The 18,933-nt window shown below is 43.8% G+C and overlaps 1 protein-coding gene across 2 annotated transcripts in view; it reads left to right on the forward strand.

Annotated features, from left to right (window-relative positions):
• Positions 1–9,600, forward strand: part of LOC121713848 (probable phospholipid-transporting ATPase IIA) — a 43,106-nt gene extending 33,506 nt beyond the window's left edge. Inside the window, exons 25-28 of one of the 2 annotated variants that reach the window (XM_042098857.1) lie at positions 407–515; positions 1,221–1,278; positions 2,678–2,929; positions 7,719–9,600. In XM_042098857.1, coding sequence (XP_041954791.1) covers positions 407–515; positions 1,221–1,278; positions 2,678–2,929; positions 7,719–7,855 — 556 coding nt within the window. In that variant the 3' untranslated portion in view covers positions 7,856–9,600. The remainder of the gene's footprint in view (positions 1–406; positions 516–1,220; positions 1,279–2,677; positions 2,930–7,718) is intronic. The other variant, XM_042098858.1, reaches the window with a different exon arrangement.
• Positions 9,601–18,933: the final 9,333 nt, after the last annotated feature.

The raw sequence follows: 18,933 nt of genomic DNA on the forward strand, positions 1-18,933 counted from the left end.
GAGCAACAGCTTTTCTCTGCCTATGAGACATGCCATAACCTGCAAACAGTCAACAGATCAAATATGCTGACCTGCCTGTTACACCTCACAGCCTAAATACTGTATCAGAGATGCACTCAAAAAGTCACTACTGAACTGGTCAAGTGCTACAAAGTGGAGACAAGTCCCTGAATACTGCCAACGCATTGCTTGATATCGTGTGAGGTGTGCTTCTCCTATTGACTGTGCCGATGCTGTTCTCTGGGGCAGTTCCCAGTCTTCTCTCTGGTGTATGTGTGTGTGTGTGTTATGGGGGGATGTGAGGTGTGTGTGTGTGTGTTATGGGGGGATGTGAGGTGTGTGTATTATGGGGGGATGTGAGGTGTGCTTCTCCTGTTGACTGTGCCGATGCTGTTATCTGGGGCAGATACTCCACCATCTACACCATGTTCCCAGTCTTCTCTCTGGTGCTGGACAAGGATGTGAAGTCAGAAGTGGCCATGCTTTATCCAGAACTCTACAAGGACCTGCTCAAGGTCAGACACAACTTTTGGGTTCACTTTGGTCTGCAACATGCACACACCTGTCTACTACCACATACGTCTCTGTATGCCTCATGGGACCCAGTCATATGTAGTGCTGTAATGTAAATGAAGACTAGTGGCTTGTTCTTGTTATGTCAGATCTACACAGGAGATGTGTTGCTTGTTCTTGTTATTTCAGATCTACTGTACACAGGAGATGTGTTTAATTACTTGTGCTATAGGTACAGTAGGGGATTTCCCACAGTGACAAAGGCAGAATCACCAACAAAGCCTTCATGAGCATTTCACTTGGGTTATCAAGCAGACACCTTCCTTCATCGGTTGTTGAATTAGGCCCACGACACCCCCAGAAGGCCCAGCAGTAGTGTTTGGTGTCCCAGACCCACCCCCTCCACACTCACACACAATTCTCTTCATTGCTGTAGCCGTTTATGATCTGATCAGCAATATAACCAGACAAACACTTTGATGCAGGCACCTACAAACACTAACAAATACTAACAAATTCTTCAGTCAATCCTCTTTGTTGCTGTGGCCATTTATGATCCGTTCAGCAACATAATGAAACAAAACTCAAGCCTTGGATGTTGGTACCATACCTAAACTCTCCATTAGCAATGTTTATGTGCTGATTTGCAGCAAGCAGCAAGAATTTCACAAATGTTTATTGTTACTGTTTTCTCCTGTCTTTCTTAGGGTCGACCGCTCTCCTTTAAGACATTTCTCATATGGGTCCTAATAAGTATTTATCAAGGTGAGTCAAGCCATGAGTTCTAAAAGGTATTTTTTATATTCTCTGGCCTCTGGCTAGTGGTCTTTTAATGCTCTATTTCATCACATTAATACACTACAGAACTTTACCAGGTTAGTCAAAAGACATGTTTTGGAACATTTTCCAACCATTACAATGAAAAAGACTTAAAGACATTTTGTGGCTGTGGCTGTGACAAACATGCACACATTGCCCACGCATCTCGATACGTCTCTTTGTGTTGGGGGCTGAATCAGCAGACACGACCTGGGGTGCTTTTCCAGCAGCGGCCTTTGTCTGGCTTGTCGTCTGAGGGCGTGGTCAACCCGTCCCTCCCTGCGCCTCGCAGCCTCTGCCAGAGGATTCCGGTCTCATCTGGATCCTCAATGCACCGTGGTGGTCATGCATCCCCGCACTTTCCAGCAGAATATCCCTCTTTTGTACTCCTCAGCGCGGATGCCTTTTGCATGCGCGCAGCGTGCACTATTTTCCTAAGAGGCCGTGCGTGATGTCCGTGTCAGCAGGAGTGGCGTAGCGGCGAGGCGTGCGGCGCGGGGGCCGTGCCCCAGTGGTGCTGACGGGGACGGCCAGCCTTGCTCACGCTCACGCTCGCGCTCCGGCTTCACGTGGCTGCTATTAATTACGCCGCTCAGTCACAGGAAGCGGCTCTTCACAGGCCAGCGCAGGGGTCACGACAACACGGCAACCAGAGGAAGCGCTGGAGAAAGCATGGAAAAAGGGTCCAAAAGATGGAAAAGCTGCTCCTCCTCTTCCTGACACCTGAAACCATGGCCACCATAGAGGGTTAGGGTCTGAATTATAAAGGCTGTAAGCAGGTACCCAAGACTGTAAAGCAAAGCGTGCAACTTTTACCCATAATCCTGAGGGACTTCCATAGCGGAATATCACTTGTCAGATTCAGTCCATTCAGATAGTGACTCTGCTGTAGCTGAAGAGTTGGGTTATGTTAGGAAACAGGGAGACTGTGGACCTCACCTGCCTTAGATTAGCCATCACTACAGATATTCAAATCCTGATTACGCTGGTTTTCCACTCTGCTGGTTTTGAGTGGAAGAAAAGATGTGGATCTGGTGTGGTCTGGTCTGGTTGGGGCTCAATATAGTATCTATCTATCTATCTATCTCTCTATCTATCTATCTATCTATCTATCTATCTATCTATCTATCTATCTATCTATCTATCTATCTCTCTCTCTCTATCTATCTATCTATCTATCTATCTATCTATATATCTATCTATCTATCTCTCTATATCTATCTATCTATCTATCTCTATATATCTATCTATCTATCTATCTATTTCTCTCTCTATATCTATCTATCCCTATCTATCTCTATCTATCTATCTGACTGCCTTGTGTGTGTGTTTGTGTGTCCTGCAGGGAGCATTATAATGTATGTGTGTGTGTGTGTTTGTGTGTGTCTTGCAGGGAGCATTATAATGTATGGCGCGCTGCTGCTCTTCGAGTCGGAGTTCGTGCACATCGTGGCCATCTCGTTCACGGCGCTGATCCTAACCGAGCTCCTGATGGTGGCGCTGACCGTACAGACGTGGCACTGGCTCATGATCGTGGCCGAGCTGCTCAGCCTGGCCTGCTACATCGCCTCACTCGTCTTCCTTCACGAGTTCATTGGTAAGCACGCACACACATGCACACACACACATACACACACACACACACACACACACACACACACACACACACACACACACACACACACACACACACACTTACACACTCACATACACACAAACACACTCACATACTCACACACACACTGTCTCGTAATTGAGTCAGTGTTGAGAAATGTAGATTTGTTCTTGGGCCTTTTTACAGTTCAACTATTCCATTTCTGCTCCCATCAATATTAGATTAGATTCAACTTTATTGTCATTATTGTGAGTTCAACCCCAGGCAGAGTATGAAGTCTGTGGTCGGGTTTCCAACCATTGCGGTGGCTAAAACTGACCTGGCCTAATCCAGTCCAGAAGGTCGCGTTCTCTTGTAGGTCAGGTCACCAAGCCACTAATTCACCATCACACTAGCTTGGTGTGAACAGGGACCTTTAGCATGTGTTTAGCTGCCACACCACCTAGGCCATTCCCCTGCAGTTATCCCTGTAGTTACAGTTTTTCTCAGTCGCTTTGGTGCTTTTCTCACATCACTATTAACATTTGCACAGCAGTTAGTGCAATTCTCAAAACAATTAGTGCAAACTGCAAAACCTAGTGGATGACCTGCAAAAGCACGTCACTTGCTCAAAATGGATAGTCCATTCCTCAAAAGCAGGTATTCATGTCAATGAAACTGCCAGTGTAATCAAAATGAGAAGTCTTGACACCATCGTTTATGAACAAGATAGTCAAATGGCTTTGTCATGTTTTCATTATGACAGTTCTCTCAGTGTTTTCCAATGCAAAAAAAGGTCAGAACTCGGTGACATTACCTGAACATGCTCAAGACAGCACTATACAGTACTTGTACAGCCATTTGAAAACTACAGTAAAGTTACACATTGCTGTAGTTAGGTGAGTAAGTGAGTACAAGACACTGAATGCATACATTTTTACTGTATGCTCTTTGCAATTCTACAGCACTGTGACAGAATTTGATAACTAGTTCAACAATTTTGTATGTAATGACTCAAGCAATGAAATGAAGACTATTAGTTTTATTGGGAACGACTATTCAGCATTCATAAGTATAGTTCATTTTGACTGACATGACATAAGAAAATGATAATGTTAAAAAACAGCAGAGAATTGTATGAAAGCAACTGGTACATGTCCAAAAGTATTTGCAATTTGTTCCGAGGAAGGAGAAATTGCTACTATGATGTGCACAAATGACTAAATGTTGTGGAGGTTGAACTAATAGTTATGAGAATTTTCATTCTGATCTGAAAAAAGCACCAAAGCGACTGAGAAAAACTGTAAGCTGGAGATGTGACCAATGACTGGGACATCATGTGTCCCGAGGGTCCTGCTGATTTCATAGCAGCCGGTTTCCCAGTGCGTTTGATCAGAGCACATTCTTCATTATAAGTGTCTGTAGGCTGTATCCTGGCATTTCAGAATGGGCTGTGTGGTGACCCCGTGAACACATAGCAGAATAGAGTGCTGTTGCCGTTATTAAACTCCCACCCCTGGCCCACCCCAGCCCCGGTCTGATAGCCACTGATGGATTGGTGTGTGTCGGCTGTGTCCACTGTCAGGTGAAACCCCTCACCACACGTCAGAGCTTAGACTGGCTCCCCCTTGGGTCACTAGTCCTCTGTCGGTGGCTGGAATCTGCCACTTCCAAGGTCAAGGGTGAGCGAGTGTGACCGGGTCCGCAAGCTCTCACACACACACTGACGCACGTCACCCTGTAGCAGTCTGGACTCTACAGGGGGAAATGCCAGACCCACACACTCACTTCCTGCCAATGCAAACCCTGTTCCACCAAGGTCCCACTGTTTATCTCTCAACCCCCTCCTCCCCCTCTCACTCTTTCACTCTCTCTGTCTCTCTCTCTCTGCCTCTCACTCACACACTTAGATTAGGGGAAGCCATGTTAACCTGTCACATGCCTGCAGACCAGGAAGCCTGAACCCTGCAACTGGTTTACTTGCACAAGTGTTGAATTATGACCCTTACTTAGTATCCTTTACTTTCACAAATCCCTAATAGGAGGCTATGCAAGCCAAGAGTGATTCATGATATGAGACACAATCTCTGAGCTGAACCCAATTAGAAGTAGTCCCAAACTACAACAAAAGTCCCACCCACCAACAACACAAAAGCATGTGATGCTCAAACCCATAATCCCCTGGAGCTATTCTGCTTGTAGTGATTTGCTCTGGAGCGTTGTGGTGGATGAGCTGAGACACCTGCTGGTGGTGGAGCTGGTGCTGTTTTCTGTGGAGGCGTGTCCTGAGGAGCCCGTGCGGAGAGAGACGTGCTGTCCTGCGCTGAGGTCAGCGGACGCCATGACCTGCCGTCTGGAGGACGGGGTTGTGGGGAGAGCAGCTTGGGCCCCCACGCTTAACGTGTGTGTGTGTGATGTGTGGAGAAAACTGTCCAGTCAGTGTCTGTGGTTAAACGCACCTACCCCCACACACAGATGCATATAAGCTCCTCGTAAAACGTAATAAAAGAGCAGGTTTGGGAAGCATGAGTGGGCCAGCGACTGACGCGACTTTCCATAACCCGGCGTTTTAAGCTAAATACGGCTGTTCCCGGCGCTTATTTTAGCTGCTCCAGTTCGAGCTCCTTTCTTGGCCCCTCTGCATTCCGACCTGACTGTGGTCGATGGCTACTAGACTGTGGGCAGCTCTAGTGTTTACTCACCCAGTGGACAGAAACAGACCCCTTTCTTGGCCTGCATTGTGTGGAGCTTGGCCTCAGATGTTCTCCCATGGCCCGGCTCTATAGTACGTAAAGTAGGAGAGAGGCCGCACTATGCATATATATTTACACATTATTGTGCAAATAAAAGTATATATGCATAGTGCAGCCTCTCTCCTACTTTACGTATTCGAACTATCCAGGCCAGCACTCTTCAAGTTTAAAAGTATACACATTGAGTGAAGCCTGCTCCTATCTCCACCGGCTCTATAGTATCAGCCAGCAGGACATGTTCTCCCATGGCCCAGCTCTATAGTACCAGCCAGCAGGTCAGATGTTCTCCCATGGCCCTGCTCTATAGTACCAGTCAGATGTTCTCCCATGGCCCGGCTCTATAGTACCAGCGGGACAGATGTTCTCCCATGGCCCGGCTCTATAGTGGCCCGGCTCTATAGTACCAGTCAGATGTTCTCCCATGGCCCGGCTCTATAGTACCAGCCAGCAGGACAGATGTTCTCCCATGGCCCGGCTCTATAGTACCAGCGGGACAGATGTTCTCCCATGGCCCGACTATAGTACCAGATGTTCTCCCATGGCCCGGCTCTATAGTACCAGCGGGACAGATGTTCTCCCATGGCCCGGCTCTATAGTACCAGATGTTCTCCCATTGCCCGGCTCTATAGTACCAGTCAGCAGGACTGGCCTAGCCTGGTTAAAACCAGACTCATTCACTTTGGGCCGAATTCTCCCATGTGCCTAAGGGTGCGTAAGTAAAAAAAAACTTTCTCAGCCTGTGCGAATTCTCCCCTTCACAAGTGTGTCATTTACGCGTCATGAAGCCAGTTACGCGCTCCCTAGGGCTGGATTAAGGTCGAGCGCCACTACAAGGTGAAACAGTAGATTGCTCAATGTCGGCAGTAGGCCAGTAGGCTACACAGAACCTTACAAATTGACATTACAGGATGAAATTTGGTGCTTAATATGCTGATACGGCTTTATGTTTTTCCTTATTACAGTGTCGCACGGTGACATTACCTTATCCATGAGACTACATTGTTAAATAGGGAAAACCCTGTTATAATCACCCACTTTGGATATTGGAGCTTACCGACTGTGTCTTCAGTTTTAACTTGACGTGAAGTAATAATCCCATAGCCTACTTCATTCGAATCTGTCCATTTCCAATTTGACCGAAGTCCTCCATACATTTGCACAGACGTCTGCACTATTATTGAGCAGCATCGTTTATATTCTCCTGTCTCTGATTGGTTTGTAATGGAGGCTGGTATTGTTATCGAAACTGCAACTGCAGGTCAGTCTACAGCTTTATTAGCATACATTGATATTCTTAGAAGCAGCTGCCATTTAAACTTTTCTTTCTCAACAGTGAGTTTTTAAATTATGAATCTACACACCCCAAGCACGTCTTGACTCTTTCTAAACAAACCTCAGAGCAAAAGGGACATTTTGTTAAGTCAGTTCCTTGTTAGGCTATGTGATGACACACCATTTTACTGTGGGCAGTTCGCTATTCAGTTCACCATGGTTATGTTTTTAAAAGCAAAGGTTTGTGTTCTTTCTGGATTTAAATGCCATTCAGAAAGTCAATAAGAAAGTCCATGTTCCACGTTTTCATATCAAGCTAAATTAACGAGGTGGTGGATCAGTCTGGTTCTATTTTAAATAAATCACGCCTCTTTTAAAGGCCGCCTTGATTTCAAACTTGCGCGCTGTGGGTGTGACAGAGGCGGGAATGGGAGAATGTGTGGAACTGAAACGTGCGTAACTGAAGTGCTTAAAAAAAGGCCTTACACACGATTTACGAGCGAATAGGACCTGCTAAGATTGGAGGATGATTGCCTTAGACTGATAATGGCCATTTGATGAGTTGGTAAGCTTATCTCTAGTCCTATGATTGATCCTTATCTGTTGTGCCCAATGGCACCATTAAAGCCATGTATGCACGCATACAGACACGTCACACACACACACACGTCACACACACACACAACCTGTATTTCACTCAGTATTTCAGTTCTTGAGACCCTGTAGGGCTCACACACTGACCCTTTTCTCTCTCCTGCTCCTGTCAGACGTGTATTTCATCACGACGCTGTCGTTTGTGTGGAAGGTGACGGCCATCACGCTGGTCAGCTGCCTGCCGCTCTACATCCTCAAGTACCTGAGGCGTCGCTTCTCCCCCCCCAGCTACTCCAAGCTGACCACTTAGACCCGCACGGACCCCCCCAGAGCAACAGCTGCCCCTCTGCTCACCAACAACCACACACACCTGCAGGGGTTTCACCTGTCTCCAGAGTCACTGGTGTGTGTGTGTGTGTGTGTGTGTGTGTGTGTGTGTGTGTCTGTGTGTGTGTGTGTTTGAAATTCCACTTATCCACTTATTCCTCACAGCCTTCTCAAATAGACCTATTTAGCAAATTGAAGAAAATTGTCCTCACAGATACATTGGTAATTTGTTTAAGAAAGATTGAGTTGAGTTTTTAGGTTCTTATTTATTTTTTAATATTAATGAGGGTACTACTAATGATTTGCACATTTGCACTGACATCAGTGGTAAGAGTTCAAACACTGGGACAAAAACTATCATGCACCTATATACATCCCTTTTGGAGAATTAGATGAGAGAGTGCGAGAGAGAGTGTGTGGCTGTTTGTGTGTGTGCATGTGTGTGTGTGAGTGCATGAGCAATAGAGAGCAAGAGACTGATTTCCCGGTCACTGAATGGTCAGACAGTAGGAAAAATGACCAGCCTTTGGCCACAAACTATGGGCTATTTCCACATGAACACAGTCCAGTCCAGCAGTCACCCCATCAACCTGGACATCTGAAGGGGATGGCGTCCTCAATGCGTGGGTACGCATCCCGTGTTTATTTGGGTTTGTTGCGTCCTTACGAGCACGTGTGTGTGTGTGTGTGTGTGAGTGTGTGTGTGTGCGCGTATTTGCGTAGGCGTCCAATGACGTTTTGTCTTCTTTCACCCACTGTCAGCCCTCACACATACACCTACTTGACTTGAAGGACATGCAAACCTATGTCATTGTAAAGGTTACTGCTTACTCACACTGTATTTCGGATGGAGTTTCTGCTTGACCCCGGTGTTCAGGGAAGACTCAGCATGTTTGAGTGTGTAAATACTTGAATGCCCTTGTGATGTACAATTAACAGTTCATTGACCTTCTTTCTCATAATGTGGTTTTATTAATAACTAACAACTGTCAGGGAAAGCTATGATTTGTGTGTGTGTGTGTGTGTGTGTGTGTGTTTGTGCGTGTGGTGTGTTTGAAAACAGCGTGCCAACACTGCTCAGCCAACACTGGTCATATCTGTCCTCTATTTTAGTGTGATAGGGTGCAGTCAGTCACTTGACATGCAACGCCTGCATGAAATTGCTGTTGCCATGACACACTCATGTGAAAGGAAGCTTGTGTATCAACGGCCTAATTCACCTTAAAGTAAACATCATGCAGGACAGTCCTCCGGGATTGTCATAATATTCATCCGAGATCTTTTCACTGTCCACTCTGCGTTGTGGCTGCTGGTTGTAGCAAACCCAGTAGGCTTTCTGACAGAGAGCTGCCTTTACCTGTGCAGTTGCTCCTCTCTCTTGGCCGTCCAGACCCTGTCCCCCTGTCTAATCAGCTGATTCTGGTTTTGCACGTGGTTAGGTCCGGTACTCTGAGGACCCGGGTCAAAGGTCACTCAGTTCTGACAGGAGGGTTTTATTTATTTCTGTTTTATTGTGACAAGTTGCAGTGTTTGTCAGTGTAATGTAATGATCTAGCATTTGTGTTTACTTAATGGTAAGTGTTCAATGCTGAATTGTAAATAATAACAAAGTACCTTTAATTTATTAACTTTTCTTACGTTGTGTTGGTATTTGCACTCAAACTAGCAGAACAAAAGGGACAATGTGTCAATATCAATGCTGAAAGAATTAAAAGGTGTGTTTTCTTATTGTTTTGTTGTTCATTCATTTCCAGCACAACTGCTCACAGGTTATCATGCTGAATCTCTGATCTTAGATGTGCTAATCAAGCCAACTGACAGAAGGCAAATGCTGCTATTTGTCTTGTCATGTGCTAAGAATTGCTCAGACCTATCCCCCCCTCCCCTCTCTCTCTTTCTTTTTCTCTCTCTCTCTCTCTCTCTCTCTCTCTCTCTCTCTCTCTCTCTCTCTCTCTCGCTCTCTCTCTGTGTGTGTGTGTCTGTGTATCTGTGTGTGTGTGTGTCTGTATATCTGTGTGTGTGTGTGTGTGTGTGTGTGTGTGTATCTGTGTGTGTGTGTTAATGTGTAATATGTTCACCAGTAGATGGAGTCCCAGAGGCAAATGGTAAACTGCATTGCCTCTGTTGTAGTGTAACTGGTAACCTCTCCAAAGTCACAGACTTTCAGCTGCATTCTCATTTCAAAATTGTGCTTTGTGTCAATCACATAGAGTTTTCAAAAGCTTCACCATTTATCCATCCAAATAAATTATACAACGACACAATTTTAGAACTTTCAGATATCACCTTTACTCCTCTATAGCCAGTGGTAATACACTGAAATGTTATGGTCTACAAAATACAATGAAAACAAATAATATTTTGAGATATATTAACCAATGTATATGGATTTGATCCACATCCTCAAAATTGCAAAAGATACACAACAACTATTTGATTCCCATCTTGATTAATTGTTGGTTCGTTCTTTGGCATTCATTTTCTTTCTCATTTCCAGTTAGCATATTCCGCAAGTTGGTATTATTGTTTATGTGAAATAATGATAAATACTATATAAAGGCAGAATATGAACAGAAAACAGATAAAAATATAGCTGCAAGCAGCAATGAGGGGACCAAGCAGAATAGGCCGGAGTAGCCACGGCGACAAGATAGAACTCACCAGACACCCGTGAGCAACACTTTCAACAAGTGTCACATCAAAACATAGCTGATTTTGAGTATTGCTACTGCCTCCGCCAGCCAGCCCTCCGCCACCTAATCACCCCTGCCCGTCCCACCCCGCCCCGCCCTTGCACGCACGCATTAGAATGAACTGAATGGAACATGTTGTCTTCAGTTTCACATCAAAAAACAAAAGATCTATATAACACATCAGCAACTACAGATCAAAATGCAATATTGATAATTGCAGCACCCCCTACAGGTCAAAGGTCACCAAAGTTTTTGAGCGTCCTCTTAATGAATCCATGTAGTAAGTTTGGTTATGATACATGGCAGGGATTCTGAGATATGAGCTCACTTCCTGTTTGGCGGCTTCGCCACCAATTTCGATTAGCTGTTACGGGTTGTCAATTGTTCCAGAAAGCGATATATTGATAGGTTATGGTCTGAAGATGGTCTCTGCCCATTTTGGTGAGGATCCGCTGAAATTTGTGACCTGCGAAAACTTGTACGTGTTTTTGATAAAATCCAATATGGCGGCCGAATCAATTACGATGACATCACAAGTTGGCTTGGGTCGGCCTAAGGCCCTTCAACAGTATTACCAGACACCACTAGTGCATTTTAATTCTAAGCACAACTGCAGCTACAGGCCAAAAGGCATGTTTCTTAATTACAGCGCCCCCTAGAGGTCAAAGGTCACCAGATTTATTGAGCCTCCCCCTGATTGGGTCCTGAGGCCATGTATTAAGTTTGGTTATGATAGATGAATGGGTTGCTGAGATATGAGCTCACTTCCTGTTTGGCGGCTTCGCCGCAAACTTCGATTGGCTGTTACGTGTGAACGGTTTTAGTTCCGAAGACAAAAAGCAATGCATTAATGAGGCATGGTCTGTAGATGATATCTATGAAGTTTGGTGTCGATCGGACAAAGTTTGTGACCTGTGAAGACTTTTTAGTTTTTTTGATGAAATCCAAAATGGCGGAAAATCCACCATGGCGGAAATTGACGTCATAGGGTGCGTTGAACTCGGCTTGGTCCAAGGATTCCAACAATACCTCATTTTTGACAAACGGCCATACGGGTCAAAAGTTACGTGCGTGAATGCACATCCAACTTTGGCCTGTTGGTGGCGCTAGAGCGCTCAAGGTGCCGGCATGGATCTTGTTGAAATTAATCATTGGACTGTCCCCAATCAGTGTGCCAAATTTCACAACTTTTTACCAGACGGTTCTATGGGCTGCCATAGACTTCAATGGCGGAAGCGTAATAATAAGAAAACATAGAAACACAATGGGAGCCTTCGCAGCTCCGCTGCTTGGCCCCCAATTACATGACACATGACATAACATTCTCAAAGCTTTCAATGAATCGTACTGTTGCATCTTTATTAACACAGAGACATGGAAATGGATGGTTAGAGTTAAGCTTTGTTTATTTAAATTGCTATATATCTGTACGTGTGGAATCCCCAGCTAGAACATCTAAATGTGATTTAGTCCTTTATGTCCAGACATCTGTTTTGTTTTATGTGCAAAGGGGGATGTTGTTGGGCTTGATTTCATCACACAGTCCACTGGCTACCCTAGGCATTGCATCTATAAGCAGCCTGAAACGCTTTGGCCTCCATCAAAGCCAATATGTCAGTCTACCTTTTCAGACTGCCAGATCTTAATCTTGTTGACTTGGTAGTAAAATAATGCACATTGTCAGTATATTACCACATCTATGATGCAGAAATCGAAATGGCAAGTTATTTCCTCCCCACTGACTTAAAGATTGAGTAAATCATGGACGTCATTGCGTGTGCTACCATGGCAGCTCTTCAGAATGATGTGTGTAATTGGCAATCGTATTTCAATTTCCACCCCCTATAAAAGCCATCACTAAACAAATCAATGTAATGTGATTTTAAAATATGCCCAGCATCACCCAGAGTTCCCTTTAATGCCCCTTGGCCAGCATCAGCAAGACATTCCAAAAGCAGAAATCCTCTCTCTAAGATGTTGCCCGCACTGTAATTGAAGTCAGAGCCATTAGCCATAAAGAGGGTAATTCCATCTCATGAGTGGAATGAATGGCGCAGGCTTCCCAATCAGCGCTGTTTGGGTTCTCTCATCGGAACAGCACTCATTCCTTTGCAGGACAGAGGGGATGAGAGGCCTGCAGCTGTGTGGTTTGGGCCAAAGGAACCTTATATGTGTATCACTACAGGCACTTTAGCTTATTTTTGTTGTTTATTCCTAAGTAATATGTCAAGTCTTTAACACTTGACTGGTGGCCTCTTGTTATGAACACATGTTTCTTACTGATTTGGCTTTAGAAAAGATGTAACATTTCTGATGCTGTTTGACATGCAGTTCTGTCAGACACTAGGGCAGTGACACGGTCAGTTGTTACAGGAGACCCCTGAGTAGCTTAGCCTTCTAAGGTCTCCACTAACATCTCAGATCTCTGCTCATACACTCTGTCATTCCCCAGACTGAAAGACCGGAGACAGAGAGTGAGAACATCTGTGTTTGATTGGTCGGTTGGTTGGTTGGTTTGACAACAACTGCTTTAAGTTAGGTGACTTTAAACAATGAATTTACCTTTGATTTTGTGATTTTAAAGTGCACGGCATATTCTTACCATGTCTTTTTTTTGTAGTGGTCTAGTTTGCATGTCAACTCAGTCTGTGTCATGACAAACTGCTAAAGGGTGTTGTGAGAGTGTGAGAGAATGGTGAGATGGAGCAGGTACTCTGTTTCTGTGGAGTTGAAGCAGAATTGCTGACTGATCTCTTTTTTTAAAAGCAAACTCCTTATGTAAGGTGCAAGTGAATCAGGCAGCGTTCCTTTAGTAATCCTGCTCACACACAACTCTCCCACCTGACTGAGAGCCTGATCGCCAGGTTTAAAAAACTCTCATGAACTGCCATGTAAATAAAGACCAGAGGCTCGTCCTCTCCATTGAAAGATACTGTTGCTGCCTCGCCCTGGCATGGCTGGAAGCTCATCCTCCAGCTCAGACATGTCCCAGTGTAAACTCCCATCAGCGGGGCGGTTGGCTTCTGTCAGACAGAGGTGACGGGAGGGGCCGGGCCGATGACAGACCTCTCGCTGAGGCTTCTGCCGAGTGCACTCTCACACCCCTGAGCTGGGCTATTTATAGCCACGTCAAGCCAGGGAGCTTTAGACATACCTTCACACCTCACCTTTCCTAAGGCAGGACATGGGAAATCTTCCTCCCTACATATGTAAACAATATAGCTCAGACCCACAGACGTGGAAATAGCTCTGTAATTTGTCATTTCAAAATGCCAACAATGGCTTGTAAAAACAGCTTCTACATTTTCCATATCGGCCTTATGAAGATAAGTAGTGGTTTGTACATGCTTCGTATCATGACACATGGCATGCATGCATGCTCTCACATAGAAACTCATTGATGAAATTAGTTTTGCCCAGTTTTACTGATTATGTTAGATTTTCCATATTATGATTGAAAATATTTTCAAATGTTAAAGAGTATACCAGAAACAGTAATGTTTTTGCATATTGAAGATTACATATCATACATCAAAAATCAGAAAAAGACTGAGCACTTCTAGGAGAACAAGTTTATTCCATCCGAATGTATTGAGTTATTATTATATTATATTTATAGTATATTATATTATAACAATCAAAATCTGCAGAATCACATTTGATTTTTGATTGCCATTTTGAAATAAATATTATTTTATATGTATAAGTAATGTTATCATTGTGTCCATTTACCTCCATATAAAGCTAGTTATTAATATTGGGTTTTCTCACTACTGTTCAGGGCCAGCTATGACTGTCTTCTGTGCATTTGCACTTGAGTGTGAGCTGGTGCACTACAGGGATTCTGCTTCATGTCATGAGTTGCTCTTATCAACAATGCTTACTGGGATGCCAGGCTAAACATCCAGCTATCAACTCTACTCCCTGACACCAGCTCCTCACATGAGCATGTTGTGTGTAGTGCTGTTTTACAGAAAATGTGATGCTACAGTATCTATGCAAAAGAACTATATTCCAGTTATTTTAGATAACATGATAACATACAGAACAAGGAATGATGTCCTAACTGTAACGTGGATGACTGCTCATCAAAGAGGAAAACTGGTATGGGAGATCTTCCCTCAGATGATATGCTTTCAACAGCTTCAGACTATTGCATTCAAAATGGAAAAACACCAGTGTGTTCATTTTTTCCCTGGTGAAGTGAAGATGTGAAATTCTTTACACAACCAGCAGAGTATCAATATAACCCCGTTATGTAACGCACTCATTTCTTCCTATGTGCGCACTTTCCATATCTGTGGAAAATCATGGTAATTATTGAGAAGTCTTGAAAAAAATCAAGAAAAAAAGCATCTGACAAGGTCAAGTTTGACATAGTAGAAACAACTAGGCCTATTACATCACATTTAGCAGAGTCACAACTATGTCAGCCACCCATAACATGCCGACTGGACAAGGGAAAAGGGGAAAATGGCACATTTTTTCTCGGTTGTGAGCTGATTGAAAGTGCTGCTCCAGGGTCCTATTCCCGTTTCCGAAACATGCTTGAGAAGATTTCCATGAGACATGGTATAATATGCCGTTTCCATATCAGAGCTCCACTGCCCGGGTAACCGCGCTACTCAAACGCACATGTTGAACTTGGAAAAGTAAAGCGAGGGCAATGCCATAACCCAGACAGGGCTGCCTAAATGAGCTGTTTTACAGTGGGTGGAAACAACTGCATGAACTTGGAAAAAGCAGGTTTCTCGAGTGAAAACGGAAGCGTACGTACGGCCGTCTGGACGGACAGTTTTTCCTCCTCTAGCTTTCAAAGTACTGCCGTTTTAATTTACTCATTCATAATTTGAGTTGCGTAAGACTGCCGTAACAGGGGAGGAATGTACATCTGGTAGACAAGAGTTCTTCGTCGTGAGTTCCCTTTACAAAGAGGGGGGAAAGTGTGTGTTTCTGAGTGTTGCTCCTCCTGTCCTTCGCCACCTCTTACCCTTACAGATGACAATTGAGGGCAGACCCGTAATTGCCTCTGTGTCTGCCGCTAGATTTTCCAGCGCATCAGTCCGTTCCTCACGTCACAGCTGTCCGTGTTGGACAACTGATACTCTACAATATACAGAGTCCAGAGCCTGTACAAGAAAATTAGTCTAGGCCTATAAGACGTTTCCTGTTGTAAGACAAAACTACAAACATGTCATGTTTCCATAAAAGAATGTTACTGAAATTGATCTTTTTCATGTAATAGACATCTGAGAGGGAACTTAAGAAGTCTGTTCTGTAATTGTTCAGATTGGGGTAGCCTTGGCCAAATAAACTTATAGACTATGCCTATAAGGGGAATGATGATGCCACTGGGCCTATGCTACTGTCAATATCTACCATTGGTGATGCAGGGATTAAGCAAATGAAGACAATCTGTAAAAGGATCATAATGCCAGTTCTAGGACCCAGTTAACCAGCGATTCTAATTGGCCTGTTTCATTCTGATCCATCCATCCTGTGTCCATGCTCTGGCAGGAACATTCCAAATAGTGAGCAGACAAGCAGGGCATTTCAGAGACTCTACGTTATTAAGCTCTGGGAAAAAAAAAACAACAAAATAGAATTTAGGTGCTAACACACAATGATAATTTTCTATAAAAGTCACCTTTGTCACTGTGGTATTTCATGTTTTTCACCACTTTTTGGATGGTATATATTATATCTGCCCAGTTAAGAACACAATCTGGTGTAATCAGTCTGCTTACAGTCTGACCGGTTGAATTACAGGCCACAATAATATGACAAGAGAATTAATAGTAACTCACGGCTTTAAAAACTGCTGATGAAACGGCGGATTAAAGAGGGATTAATTCAGTGAGAAAGCTTCATCAAGTGCTTGCTCTCCTGCTAGAGGGCATAGGCATGTTCTAACTGTAAATCCTGAGGAGTTTACCTTGGCGCCGCTGGATTTCCAACATGCCACAGCTTCCTTGGCCAGGTTGTGGGTGAGGCTGTTAATGGGTTACATTAGCCTTTCATGAAACATTTATGGCTGGGGAGTACCAGCACTCAGCTCTGCTCAGATAGCTTGGAGTCCTTGTGTGTGTCTGTCCATAACGATATGACTTGAGGAGGGTTAAATGGCTGTGTGTGAGCGTCAAAGACAGCAGTGTCTCAGCCTCTTGCTGGCCGGCCTGCTCAGTTGCCCACTGTCATCTTACAGCAGCACGGCCCACCCTCCGCTGAGAACTAAGTAGGCTAGTCTATATAAAAAAAAACACACACACACACACAAATGCACTAAGGGCCTACAATTACTGCTCTGTAATGCATATGATGACCATGTAGAGGTTTGTGTTGTAAGACAAAGAATAAAACTTGTTGGTTTTGGTATGAATATTAGGCCTACTTGATTTGATTTCTAGAATGACACTAACCTATAGATGCAAACCAATCTGATCAATCTGAGTTACCAATCTGAAAGTGTTTGATTTACATCATTCAGGGTATTAGGCCACACAAGTCCATGGTCATCCATTAGCCTGCTTCATCTGACCTGACAGTAACATTTGAAATTGAACTAACAGGTTTATCATCAGTTTTCCAAAAAAACATTAAAAAGTCTGTTAAAAATGATCTATCCTCACTCTAGCAGATGTAGCTCATCCAGAATCTCTCTTCATGGCAAGTGGATTAGATTTTACTGGCTGTCCATGGGATTTCGTCCTTTTTCCGATCAGCTCATATCACCGCCTCACGTATGATGTCAGATGACCCCCTCTAACATAGCAAGTTTCCATTAGAAAATGGGTTAAATCTGTGGAAGGATTGAAATCTACTCCATAGTTCCATCTAGGACACTTTTGGCAAAAGTGTTATAAAATCTATGAGTGATTTTTCCTCGTGCGGCTGAAGAAACTGCAAGCTTATGAAAGATGCCGTTATGTTCCGAGCTAGCGTTTCAACTCATATTTCATATTGGCTTTAAACCACGCGAACAGTAAAACGCCACTGTGTAACACAGTTTCTGTACATATTTAAACATCGCTCCTGTTTTCATTTTTTCTCCCCCCCCCCCCTCTTTCAGCAATTTCTTCATCTCCACAATGAAGTTCTTGTGTGCCACTGTCTGAGAGAAGCCGCAGAAATGCCTTGGCGCAACGGCTGGAGACGTCATGGATTCCTCAGTGTGGGCTTTGCAGGAAAGCCCAGAGTCTCCGCGATGGAGCCGCTCCAGGTTTCCATGGCAAAGCGCACAAACAGGAGGAAACACTGAGGGAATCCCGTTCTTTTACAGCATTGGACCATTATAAACACCCAGAGCGGGGAAGGAAGCCGCTCTAGATACTCAAGTAATCCTCTGAGCAAGGAAAAGGAGCTCACACCATAACTATAGCAAGCGGTTCTGTTTTAGCTCCATGATTTTTCGCTCTTAAACGGAGTATTTGACAGTTAATACTTCATTGCAGATTTCACCCATTCATCGGATTTTTTACCTGCTATGAGACATAGCTCAAAGATTTCTTTCTTTAACCAGTAATTTAGAACTTTTATTTTCAAAATGTTTAGAGAAACTTGGAGGCTGGCGCAGTATCACCACATGAGGTCGATGGATCAAGGTATGGATGGCGCGTGCTGAAGTGTTGTGATCTGATTTCTGGTAATCAACTATTTGATACTATTTAACAATTCTTCTTGTAAAATAAATTTACATATACAAGCTGAAACATATAGAAAATTGGTGTTAATTACATGTTCAGTTACAACTGTTTTGCTTAAATCTACAACATACTATCAGAAATATATTTTTACAGTTAGACTCCTGAATTAAGCTATCAAAGACAAAAAGTGATGACCGAGAACGTCAAATGAAGTTTTTTCTGACTTGACCTAAAGGCAGTCGTGTGGTTGCTGGTATTAAATCGAGACTGTAGGTGCAACGTTATATCTGGTCAGAGGCATAACATGTTTTAGGTTAATATAGATTTGATGTGCCCTGGTGCGCACAGTGTGGAAGCCTGTAATTCGACACAGAAGGCTCACCTGGCATAATTTCCTAGAAGCGACTGCACTGTAGCCTAGGCTACATGTCTAGGCTATAACGTAAAAGTTGAAGCTAACCCAAAGCAGAATCTGATGTTTTGTGTGTTCTGTTACTTTTGTCGAATAAGTGTATTATCTGTGAATACTACACCACAAACATGCTGAGCAGATTGCTTCAATGGCCTAAATGACCTATCTATCTGTCCATTACTTCATGATGCGCACCATCATCATAGCCATATGTTTCATAGCACTGTAAAGTTACTATATGGACGAATCATTCATACTGATAGTGGCATATTGACTGATATTAAAATACTGCATTACCTGAGGGGGTGTGTCA

This window comes from Alosa sapidissima, chromosome 7 (assembly GCF_018492685.1).
Source record: "Alosa sapidissima isolate fAloSap1 chromosome 7, fAloSap1.pri, whole genome shotgun sequence".
In the NCBI taxonomy this organism is placed as follows: Eukaryota; Metazoa; Chordata; class Actinopteri; order Clupeiformes; family Clupeidae; genus Alosa; species Alosa sapidissima.